This window comes from Fistularia commersonii, chromosome 4 (assembly GCF_037954325.1).
Source record: "Fistularia commersonii isolate RoL2024-O1a breed Wild chromosome 4, RoL_Fcom_v1.0, whole genome shotgun sequence".
NCBI lineage: Eukaryota > Metazoa > Chordata > Actinopteri > Syngnathiformes > Fistulariidae > Fistularia > Fistularia commersonii.
The window spans coordinates 12,012,292-12,026,290 of record NC_141287.1 but is presented as its reverse complement, the minus strand read 5'-3'; the positions used below and the strand labels follow the sequence as shown (position 1 = coordinate 12,026,290).

The window sequence follows — 13,999 nt, the reverse complement described above, 5'->3', positions numbered from 1 at the left end:
ATATTACAGGAAACCCTGAACTTACTCATATGCTTTTTGTTGTAGATAAAGAGTCTTCAAATGCCGTTGCGGCATGCTAATTAGCAGGTATGTCTCTCGCACCCCCCCTGCGGCATGTGGGGGGGGGGGGGGGGGGGGGGGGGGGTGGCTTCGGGGTGGGGGGGAAGCCACTCTTCTAAGAGTTAGCGTAGCAGAATCGTGTGCCGTATTGCACGCAAGAATCGCTCTTTCTAACACTGCTTTTAGCCTGATCAGTGGATATGATTCTACATCGTGCACATGTTTATTTATATCACCGACGTAGTTGAGGGAGGGGGGGGTGTATTCAGCAGTAAAGCTACTGAATTTTATTTCGGCTAAATAGCTATAAATATCTATGAATGTGCCTTGAAACTCTTGAATAGCGGATTAGCTTTAGTGCATCTGAAGGCTGACCAGAGTAAAATACATGTATATACTATATATGAATATACATATGTATTAAATGAAAAGATGGATGAGTGCAGCTGTTAATCCTCAACGGAAAATCCACGTTGATTCAATCATTGCGCGATTTAATCCATGTGTTAGCACGTAGTTTCTCCGTCTCTTCGCGCAAGGGGTCCGGATCTGTTTTATTCCTGACAGTCTCTCACCTGCTTGTCTCCGAAGTTAACCACGGATTTAAAACGGATCGGGGGCTTGATTTCAAACAAAATTAGCTTAATCCGCCGTGGATGGAGGACGAGAGGCAACGGGGCCGGAAGAGTCGGGTAGTTAAAAAAAAAAACAATCTGGATGGTTTAAGACGGGCTTGTGATGAAAAATAGTTAACTGGTAACCCTGGAAACAGTGGCGCCTTTTCAAAAAATTCAGTTTAAACTAGAATTGGACATTTTTCAGAGCGATATAATCCCTCTGGGGGTCTTTCTCAAATTAAAATTGCATAATCCCTTCTTTCATTCATCCATTCAGCATCTGCACCGCTTTTAATATCCAGGAAACCACCAGTGTTTAAACAGGAAGTCATTATTTCAGTTTTCAGAATTAAACACATCAAAATCAGACCACTTATCGCAGAGGAACCGGTGGCTGCGAGGTTTCTAAATCCAGAGTTAATGACCTTTGCAATCGAATCCCCCGCGATCAAATCTAGATTAATTCCAGAGATCCCGTCGATTAGCACGAGATCCTACCATCTAATACGCTTATTACCACGGCGACGGGGCGGGGGGTGGGGTCCTCGCCACCGACGAGTAGAAAACGTCGGCTTGTACTTTTCAGCCCACGGCCTGAAATCTCCTCATCCTTGTTGTTCCACTCGTGGCCACGCCGTTTTATTTTTAGCTGAAGTGGGAGCCGCTTCAATTCCGGGATTATCTAATCACACCAAACAAAACGACAAGGATTATCAACAACATCTGATGTGGTCGGCGAGTCTATTATTATCAACAATATTCTGATTAGGATTAATTTTATCGCATTCTTTAATCAATCCTCTGGTTATCCTGGTGTAATCCAAGGCCAGATTATAATCCGGAGAGGAAAAGTAGTGAGAACTTTATAAAATACTACAATGAAGAAGTCATAGTCACGTCCGAGCTATTTTTTTTTTTTTTTTTTTTTTGCTCCTTGCCGTTCGTGATCAACCCGGCGTCGCCGTGGTGATGGGGTGTAATCCCGAGGGGTCGTTCGTCGCTGAAAGGGGGGAGCGGAGGAGAAAAGGGGGCGCAATAAGGGAGCGGCGAGATTAAGAGGGATGAAGAGCTCACTTTGCAGAGTTCCTCAAAGGGATCTTCGGTGTATTGCTTTCTTTTTATAGATGTGACCATCATCGGGGGGGTTCCAGGATAGAGGTCTAGGACCCCGGCATCTCCAGGTGTCTGATTGGTGTCTCATTTTGCCCCAGGCGTGTGGGGTAAAGATGGCGGCCAGATGTATCACCTCTGCTAATGCTAGCATGTTAGCAGGCCCCGCTAGCAGCCAATCAGGGAGGAAAATTGTGTGCCATCATAGCGACCTGACTTGCCTCCCCACCACCACCTCCCGCCCACTGAAAGGAACATCACGTTCTGCTGGTTCCATTCAGGTCTCCTCACCCAGAGAAGAATGGATCGGGAACGCAATGGAACCAAAAGACCTAAAAATAGTTTTCGTGGGGTGAGCGGGCTTGCGGGGGGGTGAGGGTCGAACCGGGCCGAACCGAGGTAGTTGAGGGTGACGGGGCTCAGAGCGGCGCTGCTGACCTGCTGGAGTTGAACCAATTAACAGTTCAAACCTATACATATGTATATATAAATAAGATGGAATTTTACAAACATCAATGCAAAGACTTCCAGATGATCTATCTTTCTTAAACTTTACTTGAGAAACAGAGCCATACTTACAAAGGTCATGGACCAACCTTTCACCATGCTAAGCTAAATAGTAAGATGTGGGACTCTTATAGAAACCATGGCAAATACAGGAAAATGAAATATTTTACATATATAATATCAAAACAGTGCCGAACTTTCCGACAGGTCCATGAGCTAACCATTTGCTGTGCTAAGCACAATGTTGGTCACCTATTGGAATATTAACATTTAATATTGAACAATACTTTCAGACGGGGGCCAATTTAGTAGTCTACCATTCATCATGCCAAGCTAGCAGGTCACAGCCTCCCCTGTTGCACACACAGAAAGGCAATCTGTTTTCAGGGATCACTTTTATTGTCAGCTGACCCTCATTAAGGGTGTATGAGTGATGCATTCAATGACGCCTCGGAGCATCCGCTGCCCCACTTTGGTGGAAGCAAGCTGTACATAACTGCCAACAAACAAACCAAAACAAAGCACGTATTTGTTTCTGACGCTCCGCATTTAACGACCGTAACTACACCGCCTTCAGTACATACATGTGGGTGCAGAACTTGTATGCTCCTACATCAATCCTTCAGATCCCGCCCATTAGTGCAGGGATCTGGAGCCCCCCCACCCCACCCCCCAGTCCGCCTGATAACAGCATGCAATTAAAGAACAAGCGACCCGCTGAGGCCGTGGTGTAATTAAGTTATAAGCGCCAGGAGGCGGGTGTAAACACACATCGCTATGAGATAAGTTATTTTTTTTCTTAACGCCCGTAGAGGATTATAAACATCCACTTATTATGGTCTGTGACACAGCGGCAATTATAGCGGAACTATAAAACCCGTAATCCGTTCTCCTCTTCTGAATGCCTAATCTGACGGCACTCTTCGGCGTTTGGTCGAACTCGTGCATTTTCCGAGCCAACTGTTGAAAAGGTCAACAATGGACCCCTGGTGCCGACTGGAAATTAAACTAAATTCTAAAAAATATATGTTACACAATAAAGCTAACAGGAGCAAACTCGAAAACATGAATCAAGAAATACCATTTAAAATTAAATTTCTTTCATTTCATTTCATTCTTGAGATTATCCTTTATGTTTTCTTGCACACACACAGTTATACATAAAGGGGTGTGTGTGTGTGTATGTATAAATAGATACTGTAATATTGTTTTTATTGTAATAACCTGTTCCCATGAGACAGATTATCTTGTGGGAATGATATAAAGTTTTTTTTTTTTTTAAACAGAGGAGGAAAAAAATTAACTTGATTGAAAAAGTTATATTTTCTCCTAATCCCAGGGAGATTAGGGCTCAGACGTTTGAATTCCTCAGGCAGGGCAAAACCCCGTTGTGAGGGAAAACAAAGCAGAGCCAGGGAACAAAGGCCCCCGCCGTGTTTTCCTTTCCCCTAATCGGATAATCCGGAGGAGCTTTTTCTTCTCTGCATCGGGTCGTTGCCGGCGACCGAGACCTCTGGGGTCTTTGTTTCATCGGAGGGTGACGGTTGCGTCTCAGTGACAACGTTGGCGCACTTTGACAGGAGGAAGATTAACTTATCTTAACTATAGTTTAATGGAGAATTTGTCCCCTTCGTGAACTCCTCCCTCCAAACCCATGGAAACAGTGACAGTTCTTTTTTTTCTGTTTCAACACTGCTGAGTGGATTTTGAGTGAAGATTTATTCTATTTCTATCTCTCTCTCTCTCTATATTTATATTTATCTACCGTTAGTCTATATGTTTATTCTTACGTAATTATTTACTATTTATCTATAAATTTATGTCTATTTATCCCTTTACTTTTATATCTTTATGTAACTGCAGCAATTTTCTTTCTTTATTCTTAATTAGATTTTTTAGCCAGTTTTCCCTCCTTTTGAAGGATTTTATTGTATACATTTTAAATTATTTCTGTAATTCATAGAGATTTTAGCTGACCTTTTTCCCATGGGGCTATATTAATTTATTTTTTCTGTCTTTATAATTTCATTTATTTGTTCATTTAGTTTTATACATTAATACATGTATTTTTTATTTGTACAGTATCTATCCTTTTTATTTAGTTTTTTATTCTTATCTTTATTATTAATTCAGTGTGCTATTTTTCCCTTTATTTCTTTATTCATTCATGGGGAATTTCAGATTTCTTTCTCTAATTTCAATAACATTTTCTGGCCAGTTTACTCCCTTTCTGAGGGATTTTATTATTTGTTATTATTTTTTCCTGTCATTTAAACACATTTTGAGCACATTTTTTCCCTCAGGGCTTTTTCAATATTTCTCTACATACACAATATATTTCTTCTGGTTTTCGGGTTTTGCTCATTTTTAGTCCAGATTTCCCCCATCGTTAATCCTAATTTCCTCCCGATCCATCCATCCTCTTGTCTTCCAGCCCAACTCTGGGCCTCGGAGATGTTCAGATTATGTCTCTGGCCTGCAGACACGCGGGCGGCTGCTTCCCGTTACAGCCTCGCCATGTCTGACTAGCTTTCCGAGGCCGACGCCGTGCGGGAAGCGGAAAATGGGAGGCGTAATGGGACGACGCTGGAGATAAAGATGGATGATCCTGTATGTTTACAGCCCGGTGCCACATCACGTTCGCGGTCGGTGGAAATTACCATCTGGAGGTTGGTAACCGGGGACGACGGGGCATAACGATCACACCCGCCGTGATCTCATTGGTCGCATCGTTAACTCTGAGGACTCGCTCGCCAGCGCCGGCTTCTGGTCTCTTCTCTTTTGGATGAAAGCGTCTTTTTAAGATGTAAAGTTGTAAAGCAGCGGGATATTGGTGACAGGAAGTGACGACAGCTGCTTCCTGTCGGCGGCCAAGATGGGTTTCTAATGTTTGTGGATAGCAACAAGTAGGTTGGGGTATTATGGACTTTTAGGCCTGTGTGTGTGTGTGTGTGTGTGTGTGTGTGTGTGTCACCAGCACAAGTGTGTTGGTTGAGGAGGATTGAAAATAAAAATTTGAAAATTAAAGGTTACCCCAACCTAAACTTTAACTGAAATTGATTTCAAAGCAGAAATGAATTATATTAAAACGTATTATATTATTTTAATAATTAATGATACGTATTAAATTATTATGGTCATTGATGTGGTATCATTATCACTACATTATGACATTATGATTTTCAATTACTATTATTATTATCATTATTATTATTATAATTGTTATTATTAGCATTAGCGTTTTATATCCAGTAGCCCAAATGCAGTTCCTGGTATCTGAATGTGTGTGTGTGTGTGTGTGTGTGTGTGTGTGTGTGTGTGTGTGTGTGTGTGTGTGTGTGTGACCAGACCAGATCAATTTACATCTGGGGAAGGAGAACCTTCAGGTTCCTCAGGGAACCTTTAGACCAAAACTTAAAGTTATATATGAAGATGATGAGACGTCCCAGTCCTCCACCCCCCTCCCCGGCCAGCAGTTGGACTCTCCCGACACGTCTCACATTTCGTGAATTATATTTCGAGACACACACACTCACACACACACACACACACACACACACACACACAGTGTCCACATGTCCTTCTTATATTTCAGATTTTCCTTATCAGCGCTTTAACAGCATGATACCATGGCGACATCCAGTGTGTGCGTGTGTGTGAAGACATATGTGATTGTCATGGAGTCAAAGCCATATGGGACAACGCATGCACGTGTGTGTGTGAGTGTGAGTGTGAGTGTGCGTGTGTGTGTGTGTGTTCGTGTTGCATAAAGTCTGGCACCCACAACCAAGGTGCTGAAATAATTGTTGGCTCCATTGTGCCTGGATAATTGTTCGTAGCTATTACACACACACACACACACACACACACACACACACACACACACACACACACACACACACACACACACACACACACACACACACGCACACACACACATGCTTCACCAAACGGCAGAGCCTCAACGCTGCTCATTAGCTGCTCAGGCGTGACAGTGAAAAACTGGGTTACCGCCTCACAAGCATGCACGCACACACACACACACACACACACACACACACACACACACATGCAGGCGTGTGCGTGCATGTGCACGATCGGAGCCGCACATAAATCCAAAGGCACGGACGGACGCACACCAGCCGCGACCAGTTCCGATAGGCACGGAGGGTGAAAGAGATGTTGGAGAACCTTGAGAGCAAAGATGATCCTTGGGGCTTTTCTTTTATATTATTTTCTTTCTTTAGCCGTTAATGAGGAAGATGAGGGAGAGACGGGACAAAGACGCACGGACAGAGAGGCGGACGGAGGGTTTTGATAATCTGCCAGGCCGGATTATCGGAATTTATAATTCCGCGTATCTTTCGACATCCGGGAACTGGATGAACATTACCGATTCGTGGATGAATCGTTCGTACGTCATTTACGTTCCACTCCGTTACTCGTTCACTAGCTCGTCCTCGCTTCTGCTAGCGAGCTAACCGTCAATAATGGACTAGTTGTCTGGTCACTATCGTGTGACTGCGATGTGAACTGCATTTGTGTAAATCGAGTGAATCACTATGATAGCCTCATGGGAGCTGTGAAAGAGGAATCACGGAGTGCTCTCATTCACCCCCGCCACTCACAAAACAAATGACTTACTCAGTCACTCAACAAACAAATCACTTAGCAGCTTGGTGGAGCCCTCTCCGGTCACAAAACCAACTCGCTCTGTAACTCAACTTGAAAACTCAATAGATTGTTCCACAGCTCAGAGTAAACATCCTTACTCACAAAACGAATGACTCACTAAGTAACTCATTGAACAAATCACTCAGTAGCTCACAATAACCCCTCCCACTTGTGATACGAACGACTCATTCATTAACTCATTGAACGAATCACTCAGTAGCTCACAATAACCCCTCCCACTTGTGATACGAACGACTCATTCATTAACTCATTGAACGAATCACTCAGTAGCTCACAATAGCCCCTCCCACTTGTGATACGAACGACTCATTCATTAACTCATTGAACGAATCACTCAGTAGCTCACAATGGCCCCTCCCACTTGTGATACGAACGACTCATTCATGAACTCACTGAACGAATCACTCAGTAGATCACAATAACCCCTCCCACTTGTGATACGAACGATTCATTAACTCAGAGAATGAAACACTCATTAGCTCAGTGTAGCCTTCCTTACTCGCACAATGAGACTCACTAAGTAACACAATCAACTGATCACTTCGTATCAGAGAAGCCCTGCCTCTCAAAAAACGAACGACTCACTCAGTAACTCACGGTAGCCCCTCTACACTCCCAAAACAAAGGACTCGCTCCATAACTCAATGGATGAATCACTTGTTGGCTCACTGCAGGCCCTCCCTCCCCACTTGCAAACCAAACGAATCACTCAGAGTGGCCATCCTAAGCGGAAAAGGAGTTACCGACTCAGTGATTCAAATGACTCAAAAACACGATTCTGTTTGTTGAGCGACTCTTGTAAACTGGAGTCAGTTTCTCATCGCTGCCGAACTCCCCCCGGATGCAGCATACCACTGAGACCGTGATGCGTTGCTAAGGCAACCGGCGTCGCAGCAGCAACGGCTGCCGAGATTTCGAGTGGTTGCAGGCTCCTGTTTCTAAGCCGTGACTCAGAGAATTATATTTCCGGGATTATTTTATTTCTTTCTCTCCCAGGCAGCCGAGGAAGCGAGACGAGTGGCAAAGTTTCCGCGGGCAACGAAATGTTCGCATCCAAAGTCGGAGGAAGTGAGAAACCCTTTCGGCTGTGACCTGATAATCTAATCTCTTGATAATCTTAATCTCCGTCCGTCGCTTCTGGAAAGAGTTTTAGAGTCTCAACGAATCGGCAAAACGTCCACACTCTTGCCTTTCCGCAACCATCAAATAATCTGGGGGGTAATCAAAATTAATATTAATCCCATTATCAGATGATTTTCCATATTATTAATCCTTTAAGGTGAATAAATAAAGAGATCGCCTTGTCAATCTGGTTTTTATCCAGATTATTCTGTGATTCCCCAGCTAATTAGGGCCTCATCAAAAAAAACACACGGATCCCTCCTCCTGTCAATCAAACGGTTGCTTTCCCGCTGGATTTAATCTAACACCCCAGATTATAGCGGCTCCAGATTATAATCTGCTCCGGAAAAAAAAAAAGGCAAGGCGGCTCCCGGGAGACTAATGCAGGGTTCTGATCTCCTCGTGCATCTGGCCTGTTTTCATCCCCGCCAGATCGCTGATGGATCTAATCTCATTGAATCTAATTTAATCCCATTTAATCAAATTGAATCCATTTAATATAATATAATCCCTGGACATTACTGCTTTGAGACCACTTCCCCGACCCCGGCGGGGCGCCGCAGCTCACTCATATCAGTTCACTGGGGGATTATTTATTATTCCATTTTTTTCCCCTCTTTACCCCCCCCCCCCCCCAAAAAAAAAACTCATTCCAGTTTAAATAAACCAGGATTTGCTTTGAAACAAAACCTTGCTAATCTGCTGGATATCCAATCAAAAATAAACAAACAAAGAAATTGCAGCGGGAGCGCGATCCACCCTCCCAATATTGGGTGCTGAGTGTGTGTGTGTGTGTGTGTGTGTGTGTGTGTGTGTGATTCACAGGCCGGAAAAATAATCCCCGCCCTCCCGCCGCCAACTCCAAAAGTCAATTTCACAGAGCGTGCACGTCTTATTAGCGCACGCACTTAATATGCACAACTTGCTGGCCACAAGGAGATAATGGTGTGTTTACTTCCTTTGCAGACAACATCATTCTACTTCTGTAATTACAGGGTGGGGGGCCGATAGGGCTAGCCCCATCACACACACACACACACACACACACACACACACACACACACACACAACACTTGGTGAGAATCTCCTGCGTTTCCATGTGTGGGTAGCGGGGCCACAACAAAGTAGTGGGGGATTGGCGAGAAGGTCGATAAGAGCGGAGGAATCGGTTGTGATAAATTATCTATAAATGCGTAATGGTCTTTTATACATCAAAATAAAAGCAAGGATTAGCATAGCCGTGTCGCTACGCCAGACTAGCGCGCCTCCCATCGCCTACTGGTGCCTACGTCATGTATCGTTCTTACCCTGTTCCTGAGACGGAAGGGGTTTCCAGCCATATTTTATGAAAAGCACAGTGGTAATAACACAGTACTTACAGTGTGCTGGTACTGTAGTAATAACACAGTAATAACAGTTGGTAGTACAGTTGTAATAACACAGTCATGTCCAGCTATGCAAGGCTGTTAAAACACAAACATTTGGGGATTACACACACACACACACACACACTCACACACTCTCACACACACACACACACACACAGGCCATCAGGTTCACCATCCTTGTTGCCACAGAGTTAAACGCTGATTTCACCCGATGTTTCACGGTGTAAAGACAATTAATCACCATGCAAAAAAAGAAAAGAAAATGCACGTTAAAGTGGATTGTGAGGACAATGGAAATCCTGATCGTCATGGCGACCTTGGCTTATTGTCGAAGTTTCCTGCCTTTTTGTCCGCCGGTATTGCCCGAGGCGGCGTTCCTTTTTAGCATAGGTGTCGTTGCGTTGCGTATACTTTGACAACCCCCACACCCGACACGCAATGGTGGGTTCACAAAAGCTTCTCGTGATGACGAGTAAAGTATCTGTATTATCCCCATTTCAAATAATAAGTGAAAAAAATATATCCAATATAAAAAAAATTACCCCAAATTGTTCCAATATCAGCCAAAGTATCAGCAAAAATAAGAGTATGAAAAAAATTATTAAACAAATCTGCAAAAAATGAGCACGCAAAGTGTCGACTACCCCAAAATTGACTCAAAGATCATCAAAAATTTACAAACAAAAGACAGAAAAAAATGGCCAAAAATTATAATGGAAAGATAATTTAAAAAAGCTTTAAAATTGGATCCCAAACTGACAAATAATTACAAACTTAGCAACAGTTACAAATATAATCAAAAAATCATCATAAAATAATAATTCTATAAAAATTATTTTCAATTCTTAAAACATGGCAGTTAATTCTGACTTGAAATTTGGGGTTTTAACACACAAACACACACATACACAGGGTCCATCCAGGCTTTTGGATCTTCTTTATTGTTGGAAAAATAGGCTGATTCAAGCCTTGATTGCTACAAATAGATGAATCTGGAAAGAACTGCGATGATCCCACCGGGAAGTCTTTAAGATCTTGAAAAAGGATTTTTTTTTTTTTAAATTGGCCCACATTATCAGCAAAAATCAGCAAAATCAGCAAAACTATATTATATGAAAAATAATGGAAATTCTATAAAAAGATTATCTTTTTCTTTTAATGGACCCTGAACAATGCAACAATAACCAAAAATATTGGCCAAACTATCAGCAAAAATTGACAAAAATGCCCCCCTCCCCCAAAATCAACAAAACTATAGAATAAAAATCAAAAATCTTCAAAAAATATATTATTAAAGTGGCAAAAAAGATAAAAAGATTTGGCCTCAAAATGCAAAAGTAATACAAAATATTAGGAAAAAAATCCCCACACGCCATATGACATGGATGTACATCAACACGCTAATTTAAAAGTTGGACTTCCCCTTCCACTCCATCATGGCTGGCTGTTCCATGCTTCCCCTGCTCCCCCTGATTTACGGACCCACTTGAATTCAAACGCAGTCGTTCCACACGTCAGTAGATTTTTAAAAAATGTTGTTTTCTTATAGAGATTAAACGACAAGAAGTAGGGGTGGCGTCAAGGTCGTCCAAAAAAAAAACAAACAAAAAAAAAACACGGCGATTGCCAGGAAAAAGAAGAAGGGGGGGGGGAGGACAGGAAACACAGGATTAATCAGAATCGAGACACAAACGAGGACGGCGTGTCAAGCTGGCTGCGCGCACACAGTGGGCAGATTTTCAAAATAAAACAGTAAATAGAAGGGGAAAAAAAAAAAAAGTGGTCAATTAAAGTACTCTGTCACCCCCAGCTAGCCACTTCCTGGCTAACAGCGCTAACACCAGACTTCTAATCTGAGTGGAACAGGAAGTGGTGGTTTAAACGCCGCCCCCCGTGACCTCCTTTGCCTCCGCGGCGTCGGATCCTCACTTGAACCCGCGAGTTTGTGAAAACATGGGGCCGGGGCGCCGTTCCGCTCGGCAGTTGGGGGTTAACGGCTCCCCTTGACCCCCCCTCGTCCCCCCCCCCCTCGTCCCCCGGCTTCCCTCTCCGTCCACTCGGCTTGTTCCTGTCCTCATTGTTGGCTTGTAAAAAGAAAAAAAAAAAAGAAAAGAAAAACGCCCGCCTGCCAGCGCAGCGGGACGCCAGCCAGGCCGCAGCGGCGTCCCGCTGGCAGAGTCGTTTTTTTTTTTTTCCATGGAGTGCACCGGACGGTGCTCGTATGCGACACCGACATCCAAGATCCAAAAACTGTGAGTTTTTGCCCAGATTTCCTACTTTAGTTTCCCGATCCAGCTCCCCGGATTAAGTGTAATCCCACTAATAGAGAAGATGTAATCCTGCTTCCTGGATGAGGTGTAATCCGGCTAACCGGGCAAATTGTGATCCAGCTCCCTGGATTAAGTGTAATCCCGCTCCCTAAATAAATCTCCCTTCCGAGATGAGGTGTAATCCCACTCCCTGGGTGAACCGTAATCCCACTACCTGGATAAAGTGTGATCCTCCACCCTGTTTGTGGAGTAATCCAACTGCCTGGATAAAGTGTAATCCCATTCACTAGGTGAGGCGTAATCCCGCTACCCGGGTGAGTTGTGATACTACTTCCTGGATTCAGCATAATCCCACTAACTATGTGGGGCGTAATCCCGCTACCTGGCTGATACGTATTCCTGTTTCCTGTGGAGTAATCCCACTACCTGGAAGAGATGTAATCCCACCCAACACGTCCAAATCTAGCCAATCAGAGGCCGCCAATCTCCATACGGTGGAATAAACCATTCCAGCAACAACCCAGGGGGCAAAGACGAAATTTAGGTTATCAGCTAGCCACGCTCAGTGCTGATTTTTGTGAATTATGTCACCTTTTTACATCCAGTGACAATAAATTCTCAGATTATTAATCCTAATTTGTGGACCAGTTTAAAACCCGATAAGATTTTAGTCCATCTCAGCTCTCAGGGTTAAAATAAGGGTGGTCACCAAGTCTAAGACATCACTATCTGCAGAGATCTCACACACACACACACACACACACACACACACACACACACACACACACACACACACCGTGACAGCCAGTGAGCTCTCAATAACACAAATTGTCAGAACTCGTCAAAAGGCTCACTCATCTCATCATCCGCAGAGGACCCAACCATTTCAGACCAACAGAGGGTGGCGCGCACACACACACACACACACACACACACACACACACACACACACACACACACACACACACACACACACACACACACACACACACTTCCTTCAACCTACCTGTCTCTGCAAACTTTTTTCACAACATGAATTACTCATGACATGCAGGTACTAGTGTGTGTATGCTATTGTGTGTGTGCATCTGTGTGTATGTGTGTGTGTGTGTCCACCACATGAAGCTTTCCAAATTCTTGCCCCTTGAAAAGTTGGAGGGGGGAAAATGGGAATTCCGGAGAAACAGAGGAAGAAGAAGATATGCTCCTGCGTGTTGTTGCGTTCACTGATCATGTAAGCAGGAGTTGCGGGATGAAAAGTTTGCACAGAAAACAAAATAAACAAACAAAAAAAAAAAATCTCCTTCTTCATCCCCTCTTCCCCCCACGCGTGCTTCCTTATCACCCTTCTTCCGACCGTGGAGTTTGAGTGACAGCAAAAAAAAAAAAAAAAAAAAAAAAAACTTGACCTCCCGCATGCATGCGTGAGTGTAACGCGCGCCGGACACTCACCTGCCACCAGCAACAGGAGCGCATGTTCGTGCAGAGCGGCTCCGGTCCGCGACCCCATTTCTTCCTCCTCCTCCTCTTCCTCTTCTTCTTCTTCTTCTTCTTCTTCTTCCTCTTCTTCTTGTTCTGCCCACTCGGATCCACTGAAGTTGGTGGTGGGGGGGGCGTGGAAGGGGAAGTTCAGAGAGGAATAGGTGCCATCCACGCAGGAAATCCACGCAGCCGCAGCACGAGTCTCCGTCTTCCCAGACCTGCGTGAGAGAAAATAAGCACCCGTGCGGGAACGCCCCCCCCCCCCCCCCCTCACCCCGCACGGAACGCACCCACTCGCCCCACGGAGTCCGAGAAACCCGGAGGTCGTGTGTGCGCGGTGTGCGCGGGAGAGACGGAATCGTGCCCCCGCTTCCGTCTGACCGGTGCGCGGATGGGAACTTTTAACTTCCGCTTGCTCATTTAAAAATCCAATCAATATCCGCCGGAAGTTGTTGGTTCGGGACCGGAACTCGGTCGAGCTAAAAAGGTGTAAGAATGCGGTTATAAATATGTATATATGTATTTTTTTTTTAATTTTGAAATAAACATGGAGGTGTCTAAGTGAAACGTCACGTCCGATTGGTTTAAGCTAAAAAAAAAAGAAACACGTGGCAGGTTTTGTTATCGATAAGGGGGATCGATAAGGATGATGAGGAGGGATGTTGACGTGGGAGACCGGACGGAGCCGCACAGAGCTGTGCGAGAGCGCCATCTAGTGGCCACACGCGGAATTGCATCTCGTTTTATC

The 13,999-nt window shown here is 44.2% G+C and overlaps 1 protein-coding gene across 1 annotated transcript in view; it reads right to left on the bottom strand.

Moving 5' to 3' along the window:
* Positions 1 to 13,431, bottom strand: part of ramp1 (receptor activity modifying protein 1) — a 32,828-nt gene extending 19,397 nt beyond the window's left edge. Inside the window, exon 1 of the mRNA XM_086145319.1 lies at positions 13,222 to 13,431. Coding sequence (XP_086001445.1) covers positions 13,222 to 13,279 — 58 coding nt within the window. The 5' untranslated portion in view covers positions 13,280 to 13,431. The remainder of the gene's footprint in view (positions 1 to 13,221) is intronic.
* Between the last annotated feature and the right edge of the window lie 568 nt (positions 13,432 to 13,999).